Source organism: Nymphaea colorata, chromosome 10 (assembly GCF_008831285.2).
Source record: "Nymphaea colorata isolate Beijing-Zhang1983 chromosome 10, ASM883128v2, whole genome shotgun sequence".
In the NCBI taxonomy this organism is placed as follows: domain Eukaryota; kingdom Viridiplantae; phylum Streptophyta; class Magnoliopsida; order Nymphaeales; family Nymphaeaceae; genus Nymphaea; species Nymphaea colorata.
The window spans coordinates 11,058,416-11,081,484 of record NC_045147.1 but is presented as its reverse complement, the minus strand read 5'-3'; the positions used below and the strand labels follow the sequence as shown (position 1 = coordinate 11,081,484).

Here is a 23,069-nt window from a genome sequence, read left to right as displayed (position 1 = left end):
TTATTCACACTATGTTAATCTTTGAATTTTCTTTTCATGGCACGAGAAAACGTGGTTCTGTATGCTTCTTCATGTTTTCAAACACCTTCCCTAAATTCTGTCTACAAGCTAAAATCATATGAAAGTAAATCACATAGATCACATCAGAGAGGTATCTATAATCTGCAAAACTTGAAAAAAGAAATGGAAAGAAAACATGCTTCAACTCATTTCTTTCGTGCCTTAATTTGGGACCAAATGTCATCCCAATATTTGGTCTGATCACTTTAGAAGCTATGAACAAGCAGAACTCTCCTTCAATCCATCTGCAAAGCATGATGACTCTTGACGTGAAATGTAGCAGGCAGTGACACGGCTAATTAGTAGTCCATACAACACTTGATCCTGATTTGAATTCAACCCTTCTCCATGAATCCCCAACTTTCCTTTGGATGAAATCAATCGGAGTCGTTCGTGGTGTCCCACATCTGTTCCTGTTAAGAAGCTGAGGCAAAGGCGAGAAGAGACTTTTTCTTGGCAGAGGAAAAGCCCTTAGTGTTTGGATTTGAGTTTGAATCTAGTGGTTCAAATTTCTGAACAAGGGATATGATTCTACCGACCCAAGGGTGCAAGTTCCCAAGCATGAACAAAGTTGGTAGCAACCCATATCCCCATAGATGCCAGTTAGAATGTAAGTATTTTCCTGCTACGCCTATCATGCAATTTGCTGCTGTTCCTGCATATCATATTGTCCCAGTGCCGTCCGGAAAACATCTTTTATTCTTTGTTATGTTTCTTAAATATGCATGTTCATTTTTTTTTAAATGCCGGTGCCCTCTGTCGTTCCAGTTTTGATGGTATTTGTTTTCTTGTGGTATAAAGAGAGAAGGAGAATGTGACGGGGAGAGAGAGATAGAAAATGTCTTTCTTAGTTACTTGCAAAACCAGAGATGTCGACCATCTCCTGTCTTTTTAAGACGTTCCTCTCATTATCACAATAGCCTTTTCTTTCCTCCGATCGGCATCACAGCTACAGCTGTTCTTGCCATCATCATATTGTATTTGTTTATTATTTAATGGAATAGATTGTGAAACGAGAAAGGTGATGTCAGCTACAGCCATAGGTTAGTTTTTTTGTTTCTTCCTGAGAAAGGAGGAGAGTGAGGTTCCATCTATTTTAGATTTTAAACCAATAATTAAGGAAGCAATCACAGCCCTTTGTGAGAAACTTTTCCCACACTTTTGCCTTGTTGGTGGAGATGACAATAACATTGTGGAGAGTCTGCAATCCATTGCAATTCTGCTTTTTCCTCATCGAGGAAGATGAAGAGGAGGCCTCCCTCTCCTCTTGCTGCTGATCTTGTAGAGGGTTTATTGTACTGGTCTCTATGCTCAGGCCTCCAAGATAAGCAGCGCCTTCATTTCAGTTAACCCACAGTTCCTCACTTTATGCTCTTTCCTCATGTCGTTTGCACCAACCAAATATCTGATCCTACTGACTAGACTTTTGATTCTGCTGATGCTGGAGCCTTCATAAAACGTCCTTTTACCATCTGCCATAATTTCCTTTCCAAATACTATCAGAGAATCAAAAGGAGAACACCTGCCCCCAAAGTCAAAAGTAAACTTGTTTGGACAGCATCATGATTATAATTAAGTTCCAGAAAAGATTCCAAAATTTTCAACTTTCATCTCTCTCTCTCTCTCTCTCTCTCTCTCACACACACACACACACACACACAAGCACACCACTCAGAGAAGCAAAAGTGGAATCCGGATGAATCAAGGCTGGTGCATACCAATTTGAGACTTTAAGCTAAAGAGATCAGGCTTCTACCAGCAGGTAAATTTGGCCAGAGAAATCATCAGCACCGAAAGTGCACCAGAATCAAGGGCTGCACCATGAGTCCCAGCTTATCATTCAGGTTGTCATGGTTCAACCTGCATGAACACTACCTTTCATGCATGACAAATATATAGGTGTACGACTTATTGTCAAAAAGGTATACATATAGATGTCATCGTGCTCCTTTGAAGGGTATCTGGGGTTCTTTCGGAACTTGGCTGTGCACCCCACAAACGTTGCACGTGTGTGTGTGTGTGTGTGTGTGAGAGTGTGTGTGCCTTCCATACCCACTGGCACACCCTCAGCACATGGATAGTCGAATGGTAATGAAAAACAATAGGACAGACCGGCTTTTTCCAATTTCCATGCGTAACAAACATCAAAGCCACCACGTGAACAATGGTCCTCCACCTACATCGACCCTATGGCCTTAAATGATCCTGTTCCCGCTAATAGCATCAGTTGGGGGCTAGGTACGACGCATAGGAATAGGGTGTAAGGACTTCCAGAGCGGCAATCGAGCACTAATTGGCAATTGCTTAATGTCGACGACCGTGAATGGCGTGGAACCTGCAAACGAGATTCAACACTTCTGCGCAGGATCAATGCCTGCCGTGGCCAAAATTTCTTGATAAGATGATTTCATGGCAGCACGAGGCCCACCCATCTTGGGCATCAACACTATAGCAGAAAGTAGTTTCTCAGACCAATGGGTGAATAGGCCGCCCTTACTCGAATGCGCCAACATTAGCAGGACATGGCAACATGGAACGGCCAAACCGTGACTTATGAATGACAAGCATGAAACTACAAGACAGTTCGAAAGCGTACAAGCAGGATCTTCCCACATGGACTACACCTCGCCTGTGCCTCCCCACTACATGTGAATTCAAGAAAAAGCAGCATTCCGTCGTGCAAAGTTGATCTTCGGCCATCGGGTAACTATGACAAATCAATAAACAACTCACTCATTTTTATATCATGGATGTGTGAATACAAAGGCAAATAGCACCTTACTGGTATACAGACAATAAATGCAGTTTCAATTGTAAATGACATGAATTTCTTGTCTACTTGTCCAGAGTCGAAGTTTTAACATGCTACAAGTAACCCAAATTGCATGTACTTTTTGAATGAGTGATCGATGCAGTAAGATATCTGGAGTGACACAAACATGAGTTTCAACCCTTCAGTCCATCATGCCTGCTAGTGTACCTAAAATTACAAGCTGCCTATGCAAATCAAACAAGCCAAAGGAATGAATCTATATAAATATCAAAATTTTCATGTACAAATATTCTTTTGATTTCCCAAGAACGGGAAGACTCAACAGAGCCTTACAGAGTCCAAACTATATTCCATATTAAGATCCAGCTACCAAATGTGCAAATTAGTGAAGAAAATTTCTTCTATTCATGATTATACTGCTAACTACAAAATGCAAGAGAGGCGTAACTGTTAAGATTCAGGGTGTAGCTAACAAATCATGTTAGTCTGCAGCTAGTTTCCCTGGAGTAACTTTTCAAATCTAGACCTTCAAGAGGGAACGAGGGCTGGAGTCGCCCACAGCTTTACTTTCTTGTCATCACCAGCAGTAGCTAAAACTGAGACAGAACCTTCTCCTGCACAGAAGGAAATAATGTCAAAAGATATATGAATATACAACAACCAAAATTTACAAAATCAAAATGCCAGGGTAAGACTCCAGTCAAAGTAGGGATATGCTAGAATAAAGTACACACAGTAGCTCTCTGGTCATCAGAAGGCAAAGCCCGCTATGGAAGAAAAGATACAATCACAAACTAAAGAATGTATTCTTCAACTAATCAAGTTTTACGTCTTAAAGTGATATTGGAACTTTTAAGTTGTAACTGCAACAATCCAAACTTGACTCCTATAAAACCTTTGATCGAAATTCAGATGCTCCTATCTTGGGTATAAAACCATATGTCAACAGGAATATATTTGATTAAAAATATTTCGATATTAGCAAATAATAGCAGAAAAAATATTTAGTTAATTACCAGCTGGAATTGGATGAGGTGCCCAAGCAATTGAAGTGATTGTACCTGAATGTCAAAGAAGGTGTGGTTAAGCAAAAGATGGTATAAGCAAAACCCAAGGAAAACCAAACCATTCAAAAGTGGAGCATTCCACATAAAACGGGATGAAGTCTTCCTATCTTCCATGTCAAAATATCAGCTAAATAGAACCAATAAAAAATCATAAACTACAAAGGCTCATTCATACAACGTAAAGCAACTAGCAAAAGCAACCCAAGGAAGTAATTGGTTCCTAAGTTCCTACCTTCACAGGAAGAATCTAAGCATGACTGACTACAAGGAATTCCTCCTCCAAATTTTGACCGTAATACTGTGTGCATAAATTTTCCATAAACATGGAAGATGTTTTATATTTCCCGTTTTATTAGCGACCGTATCTTCCCATGTTGACATGAAAAAGCATACTTGGCTGCCACTTGCAACAAGCATTTGAAGAAGAAAATCACCTTCCATGCAATCAAAACAACATGGAACAATCTTATTGAAAGATATGTGCTGTTGTTATTGGAGCTCAATATGAAAATGCTGCATTATTCTCACAAAAAAAAAGGAAGAAAAAGGTTTGCCTAGTTGTGGCTTCATAATTGTTTACAGGCCATACTCTTCTAGTTGATCGGTCATTTAAGAAGAAATTTTGCTCTTATACACAAAACGAAGTTAGCATGCTAAGAGAATATGGAATCTATGAAGACATCATTTTCCAGCATTATTAGCATAGTAAGAGCATGAGGAATTTATAGCTTCAGAAAAGATGCCTACATTATCCAAAGTATAAAAGATACAACAAAATAAAGTACATGTGTCACCTTCATGGGCCTTCTCTGCTGTATCTAACACTTTTCCAGATTCAATGCACAGCCACTGTAATGTAGAACCATGAGTTGCAGCCAGAATCTTTCCATCAGGGGAAACACTGAGGCGATCATAATGCAACACAGCACCACTTGCATCAAGCAGTGGAATGGGAAACACCTTCAATGTCTTTGGGTCCTCATTGAGATGATACCGAACTAAACGAAAAGGAATTTTGGTAAGCCAAAGAGAGATCCATACAAGAAGAGTTTATAAAGGAAGCTGCACAAAACTACTAATATGGCACTGAGAATCCCTAATTATATTCCAGCCCTAATTGACCCTTCAAAGTTTGAACTTCAAACCATTAACTACTCTGCTAATATCAAGTTCATTGACAATTCTCTGGATGTCTCCAACCACACCGTAGAAGTAGACCATGCATGGTAGTACAAAGTACATTCTTCCATACTTACATGTATACTTAATCCTACTTTCTCCATATTCAAGACAGGAACTCTCCTTCTTGGTCTCCCTTCATGACAATGTTCAACTTCTTTTTATGACTCGGATAATCTCTAGTGCAGTAACGTCCCAAGAAAAAGAGTCTTTCACTTTCCCTTGTTCCCAACTTCCCATTGATGAGTAGGAATAATGGTAGGTTCAGACATTACTATTTTTTCCTTGGGGTTGGCATTAAGAAAATCTAGCCACGTTTTCAAAATACCAAGTACATCTAACCACCAAGCTACCAAATGCCACAACTCTCCCAGAGAACCAAGCACACTCATGGTAAAATACTATTTTCTCAAGTTAAACAGTCGTGGCCAAGCACTTGGACATTCAGCTAGCCTCTATTTGGCTCAATAACCAATTCAAAACAAAATATTAATTTTTAAACTAAACAGTTATGGGCCAGCACTTGTATTTTTAATTAGCCTCTAGTCAGTCCTATATGGGTTATTTAATGTCCACATGTAAACAGATTTTGCCACCACTCTCAAATATCAATGCCATAGTATCAATCAGATAGAAACCAACATGACTTGAAAGGTTGCAAGCATACCATTGATATTCCATATTCTGATGGAACCATCCTTTGATGCGGTAATTATCTGCTCTGAGTTGGGGAAGAAGCCCAACCAAGTTACTGCACTCTGTCCAAAAAAGCAACATGGTTATTTCTTGTAAAACATGAACCTTTTCAATGAACACAGAATATGATAAAAGCTTATTGGAACGATTAGAAAAGAGATAAAAATCTAGAGCGGCCAGCTAAACTGCACTGTGAAGAATGACATGACATTTCTCAGTAAAGCACTTCACTCCTAGGCCTACAACAGCGAAACCTCAGAGACAACATGCACGGTGGCTGGTGTGCCTGGGTGTGTGCTCTTGTTGTAATGAACAGGTGTGTGCACATGAGTAAGGAACACAAATATCAGCATGCTCTGTGCATTACACAACCTTTTATGTCTGCCAATAAATTGACCAACTCCTTTTTTCTTTCACATACTTAAGAAATTGTTGTAATCATTTCATAGTCAGAAGCCACCCAGTTATTGTCATAAACTTATAAGCATATGAATGTCCAGGTTTGTGTGTGCCTGCATCAGTCTCAAGTAGTCCTCAACCATACTTCCTCCATAGGAGTTTCACGTAAGAAGATCCCTGACTTCTTAATTTCTAAGCATTTAGCTCCACTTCAAGGAGCATTCCTTTATTAGGAAGGTGCCTTAGTAGGATCGTCACATTTGTGTGCGTCTGTATTTTATTTTGTGCATGAGATAGAAAAACCTACAAAATACAAACTTCCATAGACACTATGAATACAAATAAATTTTATTGCTCTTTGCAATTCTTAGATTGTTACAATGATTTGTGCATAACCTGCTATTTCTACAGTAATTGACATATTTTACATGATACATTTGAGGGAGGCAAAGTAACATAGAACGTTCAATGTGCCCATTTAATAGACTCATTGAGATGCCCTTGCGTTGATCACAATACATAAAGTCAGCATCTACAACCGATTAAAAAGATATCAGTAGCTTTGTCATAATACATGAATCACCATTTCCAAATTAAAAGGGAAAAAAAACTTGGGTTTCTTTAAATAAGATGATGAGGAGGTCGGGTAGTTAACATTGGCACATACCTGTACTTGCAGCTGCATGCACATACATGCTCTGCAACACACACTGCCCACATGCACCACATGGGAACCATCAAGGATAACATGCATGTACACATACATGATACATGTGCATGTGTACATCCACACAGACAGAAGCATGCACACACATCCCACCGTGCCTTCAGCTGGTGTATCACCATTTTTGCAGTTGGCATTATAACGAAATTTTTAGAACAGTAGAAGTTCAGGAAAGGAAACCATTAATGGTTCAATAGGGGAATCAAAGGACTTGAACGGATAACCCAAAGTCCAAGTAAAATATGTTGTTCAATGTCACACTTTTAACATGATACACAAAATTTAACAGCTTACTTTGTGCCCTTTCAGCTGCATGACGTTTGAAACCTCCTTTACTGATCCATCCTTCCCGTAAACTATTTCCCATATCTACCAAGGAAAACAAGAGAGATCAACATAAATCTAAAAATAGCATTTTGATATCTTGTGGAATAACTTGCAGAAAGTTTACAAATTGACAACTTTAAATGTTTGATCCAATATGCACTACCTACCCAATGTAGGCTTGATGACTCAAATAGAGGAATAACTTTAGCAAATGTTTGAGAATTTAGATGCAAGAATATGCTAAAACTTGCATTTATATGCATCAGTTGTGTTGTCCATTAGAACTATTAAGCAGATCAAAATAACAGTGCCGGCCAACAAGTTTACAGCAGAGCAAGAATGTCATGAAACGTAATTCCCCAAACTTCAAACTACAAAGAAGCAGTAGTATTACGTTGACACATGCTCCATATTGAAGCTATTTAGCTATGAAAAATATGATCAAACCTTTCTTTCATTGCCGAATTGCTTCCAAAAGCCTGGTTGACCTAAGAAAAAAGAGATGCAAAACAACATTTGGATAGCAAAGCAAATGTGATTTCTCAAGTACAAATTCATGCCAACAAATTATGTGAACTTTTTGCATAAAGAGCACTACATGGAAAAGTTCAAAGTCCGCTAGCATGTGAAAATATACATACATACATGTGTGTGTGTGTGTAACCAGAACCAGATAGAAGATAGAAAGTAACCTTCACATCAGCTGTAAAAGCAGCTGCTGCTAAAAAACGTCCATTTGGAGAAATTGTTGCCATGTTGTTCTTAAGCTGGTTTGTGTCAACAGCTTTCAAGAGGTTCCCCTTTTTCCCATTCCAAATTTTAATATCAGTACCTGAGTAAGAGTGTGTTCAACCTTCTTTAGGCAGTGAATTTTTGATAAATCCATACCTTAAGGCCCATAAACATAGAGGTGGCATACACAAACAGACATGCATGATTTGCAAAATAAGGACATGAGGATTAGGAACATGGACATTTTCAACATATGTGTACATGTGAGAACATGTGTGCACACTTATGTGTATCTATAAATCTCAGTCTGTTATCAGATCTGACTCTGTTGGACCCTTCTTCTTATGTTTCTGTTTTCTGGATATTTCTACTTTGCTTACTGTTATTACATAAAAAAGTGTACAGCCGGGACAGGTGGATTAGTCTTGAGTCATTGTAATAAATAAACCCTACCTGTTCAGCATTGTACATATGTATATGTATATCATCAGGGATTCAACCCTAATCAAGTAATGAAATATACAAGTCTTTCTGGAGCTGGGCTGACGTAGCTGCACAGAGAGAGAGAGAGAGAGAGAGAGAGAGAGTACTCTTTTTCCATCCAGTGGCAAATACGGTCTTAAAGAAATTAAACATGAACATCATCTCAAGTACAAACTCTTGTACACAATTCCAAGATTTTACAACTAAATATGTTAGATAATAATGTGAGTCATAGACTTGGAACTATGACAACCTTCAAACAGAGAGCCCAAGTCAGCAAATGAGCAATCGACATCATAAAGTGGATAAATAAAATTAAATCCAACATTCCCAAGACTGATCGCCTATGACAGTATCTGCATGCAAAGTCATGGTGTGTATAAACACTAATTGTGTCCAGAAAGGATGTGCATACTAGGATAGGATTCAGCTAACCTGATCAATCCATGTACATTTGGAGCGTAAACAGACTGGTTCTGGTTTAGGTGTTTCGTCCTTCTTGATATACCAGATACAATTTCCTGTTTACTTAAATGATCTGAACCTAACCCATTGATGTGCAGCTGCAAAAAATGCTATGACATATGTAGCAAAATTTGACTTCAGGCCTCTCCAGGTGCAACTAACTGAATCCTCTTCACAAAGCCTGACAATTTTCAAGATTGTGGCTTTCACAAATCTTCATGCACAAACTAGTTCATATTTCTAATCCAAGGTTGTCCAAAAGATATTAGACAACTCGCACAGCAAAGAGCCATTCATAAATACCCAAGATGAATTCTGCATATTTGATTTTTTCGTATAGCTTCTGATATCCTGCACATTTTCCTGAAAGACATAACTTGGTTTAACAGTGACAGCTTCCCTAGCACCAAATGTATTCATAGATATTGTTTTGGCAGAATGATATGCATCATCTCTTACTGTCATGAAGACATATCATGTAACTTAGGAACCCCTACACTCATTTGTGGTTCCATCTGAGCCACATGCTTACATAAGCAGACACAGTGCCTGCAAAGACACATTTCTGCTGCTCTTTTATGTTTCTATGGTTGATGGTAGAAACTTTTTTCATCCAACTCCTCCTAAAATGATAAACGATATAGACAGCACATTAAAATTGTGAAGATATCATCGTTGCTAAAAAGATGGTAGCGCCTTTTGTCATCCATTTTATTCTGTAGACCACACAGTGAGAGCACTGTTAGCCGCCGCTAATGACATGCACAAAAGCACTATATTCAAGGTAAGATGAATTTTTGTGCCACAAATACTTTAGATGAATTGGAATGAGACCCTAAATCTCTTGCTGCATATTGATGCCTGACAAAGAAACGAATAGTGACAGACTCATAGAATGGATAAAAAAATAAGTTTTGACTCCATTAATCTTTTGTTATGCTATAGTATAGACAACTAAACTGACCATTGTTAACCTTTTCCATTGTTTTCAGATTAAGCCCTTCAAATATGACTTAGACAGTCTGTTTGTATGTAGGACATTGTGGATCACATGAACAGTCTCTTTATAAGAAAACATATTGTGGATCCTTAGTTGTCAAGGTGTCTAGGCGCACCAAACCTAAAAAGGCGTCCAATATCTAACAGACTTATATTCTGTTACCAACACTTCAGTTCTTTGAGAGCACTTCTGAAATTAAGACATATCTAGTTAAAATTAGTTGCCATAATCAAGAATTGCACTTAGTCTGTAAATGATGATGAAGAAATTTACCCATATTTAACAAACTTTTACTTTTTTACTTGTGTACTAAATATTTGATGACCATGAATAGATAAGTGCATGCATCAAAGAGGATTTTTTTAACATAGTTATTTAGGAAATGTTTTATGCTTCATGTGTGGACTATCATCTGCATCATTCGTACGGTTTCTTTGCAGCTCTAACATCAAACTATCTTGAAGTGAGGTCTGCACGTATTTCTCTGATTACTAGACATGCACTAAACATGAGAAATTGTTGATATTTTTACCATAAACCTAGGTTTTAACATGGGTAAGAAGGCTGGCATAGGTTCCACAAAATATGCTTTAGAGCACATAAGATCTATACAGAAATTCATGGTTTTATTACTTTATAGAATATGTGCTTAACATATGGCTGAACTTCCACTTGATGAGTTGATATAGAATATGTAATTAACGTATAGCAAACTGTACTTAAAGAACAGAAGTTATATAATATACCTGCAAATAATATAAGTATATACAGTATAACAGTGTATAATATAATTACAGGATTTTAATTTGAAGGGAAGATGACTTTTCACCTTCCCATGGACTAAGCGTGCTGCCTAGGTGCACGTAGGCACAAGTCTAACACCCGTTGCCTAAGTGATGGACTTAGGCGACGAGTGTCGACTCACGCCTAGGCATGGACTAGGCAACGCCTTAACAATTAAGTGTGGATCATGTGATTGCAATGTGTAAATAGGCCAACATCAGTCAAAAGAAAATAAGTGCTCACAATGCAAATAAATTGTGTAAGAACCAAATAAGGTTTTTGCCTCTTAATCATAAGTGTAACAATGCTGCAAACATACAAGGTCTGGATGAGAATCTTAAATTAAACAATATGACACAAAACCAGGTTGACTGCATAACAAACCACCAACCACCGAAAGAGAGAGAAAGAGAGAGAGAGAAGAGAAAAGAAGTTCACAATTGTAGAAATGCTCAAAGTACCCACCGGTGTTTTCCATGGTACCAAAACAAATGTAAGCATACTGCCACAAGAATAACCACATTGACACTGTCTCAGAAAGAAAGGGAGAAAGAGAGCATTTGCAAAGGGGGCAATCATGGGCTACGTGCCATGCAACCACATTATAAGGGCACCGATGAACCACAACCAAGAGATGATATTGAGATGGTACTAGTTAAGACATAAACAAAAACTAAGTTTGTCAAGTACCAGCACAAAAATGTAATTATGTTTACAAGATCAAAGAGCACCTTCTGAACATGATGCAACGATTGTGCTCCCATCAGCCGTACCATAACTTGCTTTGGAACCAGATAGAGTTAAAATAGCCTTCCCTTCATGCGCTTTTACATGTTCCCATTTTATTTCAGGAAGTGGAAGCTTGGCTGGTTGTTTTGATTCATCGCCAGCTTTAGCAACTGCTTCTTCGTACATATGTAGAGAAGAACCAGACAGTGTCTGCGCAGCTACAATGAATGATGAGGTTCCCTCACAAAATGTAACTGCTGTAGGATGAGTTCCAGTAGGCAAATTAACACGGAGGAACCTGTTCCAACATAAGAGAGGCATGGAAGAAAGAATTAACATCCTCAGTTGTAACCAGTTTTTCTAAAAATCATCTATTCCAAATTTCCAACATAAAAATGTTCATGTATATATATATATATATTCTGTGATACCCTGCTGCAATGAGATCCACAAGACATGCCCTTTCAACTACAAAAGGCCACTTTACCAATCCAACTACCAAACCAAACAATGAAGCGATCAGTACGAGCATGTATTCATATATACATACTTAAAACTTTTGCCCATCACATCATCCAGCTTAAATACCCTTGCAACTCCATCAGCACAAACTGAAAAACAGAAAAACTTATAAGATTTCACAAAGAAATCCAAAATAACGTGAGAAAATAAGCTGTCTAGAAATATGATTCTACGTATAGAAACTACACAACATATATTAATTATTAAGACAAAGTATCTGAAATACTAAACAAAAATAAACAAGAGCAAATTTAACGTGGTTTAGCAAAGCAACACCTACATCGACGAAAAAGAGCCTCTCTCTATTCTGTTCTTCTTGACTCAATAGTCAAAGAAGAGAGAGGACCAAAATTTATATATCAAGGAGGCTGACAAATTAGATCCTTAAATTCAAGATCTTGATTATTATACAATAATGGCTTTCCATCATCATTGCCTATCACTTCCTTTAACAAATAGTTTGTTTTGGTAGCCACTGCCTTGTATTTATCGTCATCCACATTGTCACCAATGCTACATAGGTTACCATACCTCCTCAAGCCAAGACTTGAATCGACAAGGTTGAGCTACATTGCTGCTCCAAATATCTCACTTTCCATATATGATGGTGAAAGGCTACATGATGACTCTACATATCACAGTATCAATTGAGCCCCTCCTCAGACCAAATATTGCTCACTTTCAGTGGCGGAGCCAGAAATTTCTGGCTAAGGGGCACTCTAAGTTTAAATTTCAAACTTTAAGGGGCACTTATATGTAAAAAATTAAAACTAATGAAGTTTTTACGTGTAAATAATATAAATTTTGTAGGCTGGTATGGGCAATTGGCCACACCAGCCACAACGTGGCTTGGCCACTGCTCATTTATCAACAAGGCTTATCAATTTGTGCATGAGCCAACCAGTATTCATTGGATGCATGTCAAACGAATACTTAGACATCTTAAATATACTTTCCTTTATGGCCTTAAAAACTCAAAAAATCACAAGTTGGACTTTCAAAGCTTATTCAGATGCAGATTGGACGGGTTGCCCAGACAACATACAGTCTATATCAATGTTTGGAGGAAATAGTACTTCTTGGAGATCTAATAAACAGCGTACTGTTGCTCAGTCAAGCAACTGAAGCTGAACACAAAGTCATGGCTAGAGGCTAGAGCTATCCCTGAAACGGTTTGGTTACCATCTCTCACTAGAGAACTAAAGACACCACCACAAGGCATACCTACATTAAGATTAACAACTTGGGAGAAACATATTTGGCCGCCAATCCGGTGTCGAACTAAACACATTGAAATTGGTTTGTGTTAGAGAAAAAGTTGCCAAGAAAGACATACAAGTCGAGTTCGTGAAGTCTGACGAGCAGCTTGTAGACATTCTAACTGAAGCTCTCCTTGGATCTTAATTCAATCGCCTCAGAAGCCGATGTTACGTAGGTTAACAGTATCCACAGTTTAGTTGCAGTAGACAATTACAGCCTGGTTTACAATCATACGAATGTACTGCAAGATTTCCTTTTCCACCATTTGCTCCATAATGAAGTCTGACTCTCATCCTCACCAATGAAAGCGTGAAGTTACATACAACAGCACTACAGCAGTAGTACGAGGACAGGTATACATATTCATCATAGACGACAAACTAGACGTACATCGGTAGTTCCTCGTGACATTGACAGTCAAATGGGCCAGATAATTTTTTTCAAATGCTAAACAAGATCCTGAAGACAATTGCACTACTATGTGACGCAAATTTTTTATTAGGGAACCTAGGCCATCAGCGGAACGATGCCATAGGAAACATAAAGTACGCGCGGGGATACAACATACCAACGACAACAACGAAACCATTCAAACACTAACTTCTTTTTCTCACGAGCCTGGAGGAGGCATCATGATTATGGTCGCCTCCTTTTTTTTCTGTAGAAACGCCATGACGGTGGATGGTGCAGAAAGAGTGTTGAGCAACAGAAAATAAAGAAGAATTGTGGTGTAACAAGAGTAAATGGACAACAATTAAGCATGCCGATTCCACCTGTGGCCAAGCACTGGGCGTCGGAAGAGAAAGCGACAGAAGTGACGGAGTCCCCATGGCCCTTCAAAGTGTTCAGATCCAACGGGTGATGGCGCTTGGCGCTCTCCTGCAAATGGAGGATCATCAGCTTATCATTAATCCCAAAAAACAAAATTTACGACAGCGGACGCAGAAGCGGCATTTGCTAAGTCACGGCGGGCGTGACCGTACCTTGTCCACCGCGGAGGCAGGGCGATGCGGTCTAACATTGGGTTTCCGAGAGTGGAGGGGCTTCGAAGACGAGGATGCCTTCTGATTCTGCTTGGCTGTGCTTGTCGCCACGGTGGCGGCAGAAGCCATCACTTGGACGTCTCTCCTTCTTCGGCGGAAGTAATCGGCGAAGAGCAACAGGATGATGACACCACCGACGACGGCAGAGAAGATGGAGATGGGGATGGCCGACCAAGAAAAGCCCATTGCCGCCGAAGCAACACCGCTAGATGCTCGATGCTGCTGCCGCCGATGATCTCTCTCCTCTCTCTCTCTCTCTCTCTCCCTCTGGAGTTATCGGTGGACTCGACCGCGAGATGTGGACCGACTTGCTTCGCTCTAAACACAGCTTAGACGTGGGTACGTGCGCCTTTCACAGTGAGGGTGGCGCCGCGACGGAGGCGTGCTAAGGGGCTGTCCTGCGTCGGACTCACGAAGTTAACCCCGAATCCACTCGCTTCTACGTACAAAAATAACCGGAACAGAATGTCTCGTGACACTATTCCCTGTGTCATTCATTCTGCTTCCATCAAACATGAGACAAAATGTTTTAAGCATACCGTTTTAAACGTATGTCTCTGACACAACCTCCAACTCAAATCCAGTTCAATTCAAATGACCTCAAGAACGTGAGCTTGGGTATCTCACCTGCCCCTTTTCCTGTTGCACCCCCTAAGGCTGAAAGTGCCAGAAATTTAAGTTCGTTTTTAAGATAAATGAGACTGTCAATCTCGTGTTTGAAACACTCCACAAGTAGCCATCAGCTCCCACATGATATAACCTCTAAATCACATCATTCTAAAGTGGTTCTGTTCATGCAGTTAGATTTAATGTAGCTGTCATTCTTATTTCCTTCCAATTGAACAAACCAGTAGAGTTTGCTTAACCCCATCTTGCCATTAAAAAAAAAAAAAACAGAAGAAGTGCATTGTGCGATCGCATCAAAAATGGCCTGATAACGGACAGCAGAAACAGTACTCAAGACAAGGCTTCTATATGAAAAATTGCATTGATAAAGTGGTATGTCATACAGTTAAAGATGCCCATTTCCAACCTGGCAAGGAGACCACGAGAAAAAAGTGATCTCCTGATGAAGTTCGAGAAGCTTAAACGTTGGGAAAGTGAGATGGTTATAAGAACTTGATCCAGACGACATTTACAACGACCGCTTCGTCAGACATCACATGGGGCAGTGAATAATGATTAACAATGAGTCTCTGAATGGGGTTCTCAGAACTGCAAAAACCACCTGAATCGGAAATGATGAGGTGGTATGAGTCTCCCAGTGCGTTTGTTGAACTCTTTGCACTTTTCCACTTCAACTTGAAAGGGCTTAATCCCCTTCCGGAGACATGCACTAGAATGGCCTCGAAAAAGGTTCCTTAATGTTGCATTTGGCAAGATTCAGATGAAAGGAATAGATTCTTAAGCGTCAAGAAAAAGCCCGAGAATAGCCAACTGACGCCATGGCAGGGTACATCAACTGTGTGGCTGAAGACCGAGCTACGAGAAGAAGAGAAATGCAACCTGAATGCATGCTTTTCAATTTGTTGCAACTTCTTCTATGGTAGGCACATCTTGGACACCCGACTTCTTTTTCCTCATTTCTCCAACAAGCCTCTTCACGTAAGAGATGTATCCATCCACGTCAAACTTTCTCTTGCAGCCGGCATAGTTCATATACCGTATTTTTCCAAAAACTGGCCTCTCTTGCCATCCCTGTTCACAGTATGTAGAGAACTTGAGCATGAAATTGAAGCCAAGGTCGCAAACAGTAGAACGATTAAAGAGAATAAAAGGAGGTGGAAGAAAAGGGAAAATGTCATGACAATGTTGACCACTATAGCATTTTCAACATAAATGTGTAGATGCAGGAGCTCGGATAAGAGAGTCAGACTGGATAAAACGGCAATCAGACCTCAAGTTCAAAACTGACCAGATCTGTCATGGATGCACCTAAAAGGACCCAAGATTGGTTCCTTTTTTTCTACTCTTCCATTTCAAGTAGCATATAGAAAGACATTCACAAATAAATTGAAGTGCCCCTGCAATGCAGGTTCTTCCTTCCTCCAAGTTAACAAAAATTAGAAAAGGGGAAAAGAAATGGATTATTAACAACTCATCACAGGTCAAAAATACAGTGCAGTCTCACGCCAAAGGTAGGATGTAACAAGCATATATATTTAAAGATCACGCAAGGATCTGCCCACAGCGTTGAATTCCATACTAACAGCTTTCTATCTCTGGTCAGTTTGAGCAAAATTCTTCCTCATTTGGATCCCTAGTTGATTGACTTTGATTACAGCTCATAGGATCTCATAGAGTTATTCTTGATGTAACCAGGAGTTATTCTTGCTGTAACCAGGATATGATTTATAGAGTATACAATTGGAGCAGCAGAATCACAGAAAACAAGTGTCCAAGGGTACCGCGAAACAGGAAAGGGACTATGGTTCCTAGAATGACTATGGAAGTAAGAGAAAAGAAAAGGCAAAAAAATAAGAGTGAAAAATGTAGGCAAGTTAGGAGAAAAATATAATCAGCAAGGAAGCAAATATACTATTTATGAAAAACATAATTAAACTATAAAAAAGCACAATACAAGCAAGAACCAAATGATGCTTCGCATGGAGGAATGAACCGCAAGGTGAGCTTCTTGATGATAGGAAGTGGCTTGCCGCCTTCTAGAAGCCTTCTGATAAGTATGATTTTTCTGTGCCCAGTTAATAATCCGGTTACACCGATTCTGTGAATTACTACAAATAGTGAGCTGTTCTTCTATTTGACAGCTGCACCTATGCAAACCACGTATCTTTTATCGTGTCTTGTTCTATAAGGTTGTTCAATCTTTCAAGTTTCAAGGGTGTAAAACAGACATTGCAACCTGAATGCTTGGGTTTGCTCATGGTGGTAGCGTATCTAGAACACCTGATCAAGATCAAACTCACGCCTGTTTGGAGCACGTTCAAGCACAGGTGCTTCAGTTACTGTGAAGCTTGAAAATGCGTATTGAAAAATTTTAGCATCAACACAGCAATCTGTACAATAAGCGTGCGTGTGTGTGAGTGTTTTATCGGTAATAATTTAATAAACAGTAGTTGTGTATCTATGTATCGTTAAATTTCTTAACCAAAAGCTTGAGCCTTGAAGTCACTTCATTTTCTCAGAATGCTTCCAGCTCACATGAGCTGGCAAGTAGCATAGTTGTTGGCAGCTTGCCATTTCGACCATCCCTTGATTTTTTTGTTGATGATATAGCTGCTCACACTTGGTGGGTTTTTTTCTGTCTCTGTCTTTTTTTCGTTTTTCTGGAGATATTCTGCACAGCAGAAAACTCTTGTCTATAAAACCTACTCAAGAATGAGCACCAGCTGTGATCTTGGTATACAATCAGAACAGTAAATTGATCAGTGTAACAATGCCAGTAAAGCAACAATTTGTGCTGGAGAAAAGTACCTGATCATGAACACCACAAATTGACCACATACAGCCAACATAGCCATTCGGATCCCTTCCATCAATTTCATACTGCAATTAACTATCAGATTATTTTTGGGATATATATCCATGAAGCAACAAGTGTATAATACCATCTATCAGCATCAGCAGAATAAAAAAACCGTTGCACTATCATTGTTATCGCTATTTACCTTGTCATTTAGATGTATTGCAATTGAAAGTGCTTCATCTGGTCCAGCAGTCCATTCAAGAATTTTCTTTGCCCAGTACATTCTGCATATTGTTTAAGTGAGTTGATTAGACATGCAATTGAACATGTCCATAAGACATATAAAATAAAGGCCTCTCATTACCGGCAGCACACCATAAGAATTAAAAAAGAAAAGTTAGATTGAACACCAAAAAAAGCTCAGTTTAGAAAATTTATGATAAATCATAAACTTAGCGTCTCCCTTGCTCCCATTTTTTTCATGATGACTGCATTTTACCATGGCTAAAAGAAAATGCAAATTAAGGATTGTGACCACACGATACTTGGAAACATTGGTCAGGCATTTCTTTTTGCACATAGAATTTATATTTCAATTGCTGCCTGTTCCTTCGAGCAACTCCTAATTCACGAGCTTTCATCCTGGCAATTATTTCCTTATTTTGCATAACATGAATGATTTGCAAGTATAGATTATTTGATATTTAGGCATTTATTTTTGCTTAAAAGATCAATTCTGAATTTCTGAGTTTCTCAAAATATAATGCTAAGATTGTTGAAGTTTTTTGTACTTTGGATTGTTTGAGGCATGCCCAAGCAAATAGTATAAGCTTGATAGCCACATACTCAAATGCACATGCCACAGGAAAACCATGCACATCTAGTAGAGGAGCATAGTAATCTTATTACCGCATGAAACCATGCATCTTTCCATGGTACACCATCTCCAACTGGGCTGCATTCCACAGCTGCAGAATATGGAAATTAAAAATAAGTGGAAGATAAACGAAGACTGGAGAGGGAAGGGTGCATCCAAAGGAAAAACTGATGGAGTTGTTCCACAAAACAAAAATGGCACTCAGTTGAACAAGTTGCACAGTGCTCTTCAGGCCCAAGGAAAATTCCCTGCTGAAGAAAAGCAATGTATATATCTGAAAGTGAAAGAACTCGAGAGTTGAGTGCACCATCCATATTTAGCATGTCTTCTTACTCTGTGAACATCTAAAGATTGATTAGCTTACCGGGTCTGCTGTCTCTGCTTTTTCGAGTTGCTCCAACCTGCAAATTCCATCACAGTTTAGCAATTAAATGTGGTGAGAGAGAAACTGTACAGAATTACAGCCCAACAGCACCTAATGGAGGACATGACTCACCTGTAAACATGCTCTCTTTTGTCTCCAGCATGATCTTTTAAAGTTTTTTGGGCCCAGTCCCATGCACCCTTTAACGAATCATAGTTAGGCTGATAGAAGCAGAAATTATCAGCCAGTTCCCTCCGGACAATCATCTCTTCCATGAATGCATCGATTGACTGCAGTGGAAAAAACAAAAAGTTGGAGCACAATATAAAACAGAACCGTAGATTAATATCGAGTTAACTATTGAAAATTCACAAGCAAACCAAGGCCACAACAGAAACAAGAAGTACAAACGCTCTCATAAGGTACATGCAGGGAGAAACAAAGCCACACTACTTCGAAAGCAATAGACAATTTACAGTGTACCGATTATTCTAAATTTTCCCCGTTTTTGTCCAGTCGGTACCCCCGTTCTACTAATAGCTGTCGATGGGGCTATGGCGTGCAATTCATAAGAGTTGCCAGTGCATGCATGAAGCGGAACTGGCGAAGCGAAAGTTATCTACTGCATTAGTACACGCGACGAGATTAACAAAGCAGCGGGAAGCGAGAAACAGGAAGCTGGATTCCTGGTAACTGTACCATGATTGCCACCCCAAAGACAACCAAACAGGCCGGAAGAGACAACCTTAGAAGGAAGTAGGTAACAAGTCCACAAAGACATCCACGAATCAGAAAGAACGTCTTCAAACCTGTGGATGCATCTTCCGAAACTTGCCCGCCTCCAAAGCACATCGTTGCGCAGAGACTTGCCCAAAATGCAGGTACGGTGAGAGCCCCGAAAGCCCTTTGGGTTTGATGGGATTATTCCGGTCGGTCGAGTAGTTCTTCAGTCTACTAGTCAAGAACCCGTTCTTGCTACCCATCAGCATTTCCAATGCCGCTTGTTCCCCTGGTTCGCACCACTGAATTTCAGGAACCTCTGCACCTCTCCTGAGCGAAAAGTGCATTAGCAGCATATACAAGAGACGAGATAAGCAGGCCACCAGAAGAGAATGTTGAACTCCTAGCGTCCTACCTGAGAACGTCCGCCATTAAGCGGTCCCAGTTTATATCAGCAGGAGGTTCCATCTCCCATTTACAGGTGGGCGGATTCAACGAAGCGAACTCGACGAGATACTCGGGTAGCAGCTTGTGTATCTTGCTTCTGAGAGTTTTGGCACTGTACTCTAGCTTCTGCGACGCCACCCAAACGGGAACCACGTTATGGGCGTCCACCTCATGCACGGCGGTGCCGTCGGCCAGTCTTTGGCAGATGGCATCCTTCCATTTCCGAACATCACGCAAGGGCGAGAAGTCCGTGACCAGGAGGGAAGCATCACACCTGCTCATGAAATCCGGAATGGTCTCCACTGCTTCACCCTGAAACCAAAGTACCATGAACAATCAAATCTTCACATCCTTTGGTTGGTACCTGCGCTCGGTTCCAAACGTGAAATGCATTTTCTTTCGCGGCAGCCGATTGACGTACGAGAGATTGAAAGGATCACCTGAAAGAGGAAGAAGGGGACGTCTAGGGCCTTGAGATTCTGTTCAAGTTCGCGCAGGCCTCTGAGCATGAATCCGAGGTGCCGAGCCTTCGCTCCCAGGAAATTGTTGAACAAATTGAACGCCACGGCCACGGAGGTCTTCCTTTTGTTGGCTTGCTCAATCGCATAGATCAAAGCCCAGTTGTCCCTCGACCTTTGATCTCTAAACATCCAGTAGACAACAGGACCGTTGCTGTTGCAGTTGTCGTCCGCCCCGTTCTGTCCTTCCTTCAGTACTCGAATCCTCCCCGGCTGAACGCTCCTCCCCATTCCCGACTCTGCACTTGAATGTGGCACTCTTGAAGCTCCTCCTCCGTTCTTTGGCCTCTTGACGGTTTCCCCACTAATGGGTTCCGACTCATTAGCCCGCTTTCCTTTCCCTCCGCGTCTGCCGATTCTTCCGGCGGAACCAGAGGCCATCCCGGTAGGCAGCAATCGCCTGATGTGGTCGGTATTCAGAAAAGCAAGTGCTCGGACGCCGGAAACACAGCAGCCTCGTTGTATCTCTCCGTGAGGTGTTCGGGAAAAGCATTTACTAAACTCTGGAGAGAAAAGCATCAACGTAGTGAAGCCCACTGATTGTAATCAGCAGTTTAAACGCTTCCTACCATGTAACGTGGAAATCGCGCGATGGGCGGAAAAAGGCGGAGTCGCATCCATTGAGAGAGGCTAATGGCCGATACATGGTGGCTTTGGAGTGGACACGTCGCGCTCATCAGAACCAGCAACAAAGAAGCCCGCAGACGTGGGAGGAGATAGAACCGTGAGTCGCCATTAATTGGCCAAACCGCGCCCGTGTTTTCCTGTTAGACCGTCCACCGATGAGAAAGAGAAGCCAATAGACTTACCAAAGGCTGTTCGGTACGCTGTTTCTAAAAGAGGCGGAACAACACGTTCTGTTCTGCTGTCCTCAAAACAGGTAAAAAGGGCCATCCTCCTTTTAAGTAGCGTGACTCGACATATGACATTATCCAAGTTACTTCACATGTCCATTCTCCGACTTTTCATCTGTGACCATATAAAGTTAGAAAATAATGAATTTAGTACACACGAACAGTATGTTCCAGATGCTTGGCGTCCATTATTTGCATCCAACTTTTGGCAAATTATATATATTAAAGGCCTGTTTCGCAATAGGAATAGTTTGTCTTTGCTTTAATATTGAACAAATTCATAAAGCACTACTTTACAATATTTCACGAATATATCATAATTTTTACGCAAATACACAGAATAGTATGTTATTATTCTCATTGTTGAATGATTCCAAGCATCATAATTTGAGGCGGATTCATAAAATTTGTTTGTTTCATGAATATGCCCCAAAGATTGGACAAATTCATGTGACACCTACAAAGTATCTGGTGTCAAACGACTTCACCCATAACAAAACAAATTGTTAGTGCCTCATAATATAGAGTAAATTCATGGAATACTAAGTTATAGGATTCCATCAAATTTTGATGCAGCTTCACTCGATAGTAACAAATTTGTTACGTGTGCCAAACTACAATGCAAAGAAACTCCATTTTATTTCCTACAAATGAATGCTTGAATTGCAATAGATATACCCAAAATCAACTCTTGAAGGCAGCACGAAGGGCGCTATTTTGTACAATATTGTTTCTTATACCAAATTATCTTATACCAAATTAGCTTAATGAAAGTTCAAATTTGATCTAAAGTCTTCAACTGGACACTGTTTACATTCTCATCTTATCACTTGCTCTTACTTTCCTATAAAATTTTATATTAGGGAACTGAATTCGCTTTGACATCATTGACAACTTAATTTAAAAGAGGAGTTTTAGGGTGAACAAGAGGAGCATCTCATTCCCCCTCTCTTCATATGGTTTCGGTCTGCTCTTGGTGCTTTGAGGTGTCGCTTTAATGCGCTTCAACTTAAACATTAGTAACCTCTTTTTAAAACACAAGGAGTTGATGACTTTTCATTAAATATTTGCTTGAAAGATTCGATTTAATTTGTTAATTAAATGCCTAAAATTTAATTAGGGTTTTAAAGGTTTGTTTGAAAAAGTTATTTCCATGCGCTGAAATTGATTTTGGATTTAAAAAAATTCCTCAAAATTTAGGGTCGTTATATATTAAACTGAATCTGGTCGTGGTGTTTGCTTGTTATTATTTCTAATGAGATGGATATTGTCGGTGCAACTCATTTGTCTAATAAACTTCTTTTGATCATTGAAATCTCTGACAACTTTATATATGATGTTCTTATTGACAATTTATGAAATAATTTCAAAGAACAATTTTACCATCCATAAAAAAAACATACTATTTTGACATCATGTTACTTGATATAAGGTAGGACCTCTTCATTGACTACTGGCTTAGGATTGTTCCAAATTAAAGAATCCCCTTTCCAAAACAATCTCGATGACAGTTTTACATATAAAAAAAACCCTTGTTGGATTATTAATGGGGATTTGTCATTTGTGAGATCACAAAAGACTTAGATTCAACATCATTTCAATTTCAAATGAAACCAAGTA

General features: G+C 39.8%; 2 protein-coding genes across 4 annotated transcripts; both read right to left on the bottom strand.

Moving 5' to 3' along the window:
• Positions 1-3,060: 3,060 nt before the first annotated feature.
• LOC116263109 (uncharacterized) lies at positions 3,061-14,644 on the bottom strand. Of its 2 annotated transcripts, XM_031642704.2 has the most exons (10): positions 14,183-14,639; positions 13,973-14,078; positions 11,968-12,028; positions 11,420-11,715; positions 7,918-8,057; positions 7,193-7,267; positions 5,747-5,837; positions 4,695-4,898; positions 3,850-3,894; positions 3,061-3,447 (listed from the first exon to the last, which is right to left on the bottom strand). In XM_031642704.2, exons 1-10 carry the CDS (start codon positions 14,426-14,428, stop codon positions 3,362-3,364), a joined length of 1,350 nt encoding a protein of 449 aa, XP_031498564.1. In that variant the 5' UTR covers positions 14,429-14,639; the 3' UTR covers positions 3,061-3,361. The 2 variants fall into 2 exon arrangements, 1 of the variants encoding a protein (XP_031498564.1); XR_004174567.2 differs by lacking the exons at positions 3,061-3,447; positions 3,850-3,894 and adding an exon at positions 6,842-7,005 and having other exon boundaries at positions 4,868-4,898; positions 14,183-14,644.
• A 567-nt stretch (positions 14,645-15,211) lies between these two features.
• Positions 15,212-21,372, bottom strand: LOC116261676 (deoxyribodipyrimidine photo-lyase). Of its 2 annotated transcripts, none has more exons than XM_031640454.2 (9): positions 20,518-21,368; positions 20,046-20,389; positions 19,720-19,960; positions 19,043-19,200; positions 18,911-18,947; positions 18,579-18,637; positions 17,872-17,953; positions 17,678-17,749; positions 15,212-15,940 (listed from the first exon to the last, which is right to left on the bottom strand). In XM_031640454.2, exons 1-9 carry the CDS (start codon positions 21,112-21,114, stop codon positions 15,764-15,766), a joined length of 1,767 nt encoding a protein of 588 aa, XP_031496314.1. In that variant the 5' UTR covers positions 21,115-21,368; the 3' UTR covers positions 15,212-15,763. The 2 variants fall into 2 exon arrangements, with proteins under 2 accessions (XP_031496314.1, XP_031496315.1); XM_031640455.2 differs by lacking the exon at positions 15,212-15,940 and adding an exon at positions 15,947-17,540 and having other exon boundaries at positions 20,518-21,372.
• Between the last annotated feature and the right edge of the window lie 1,697 nt (positions 21,373-23,069).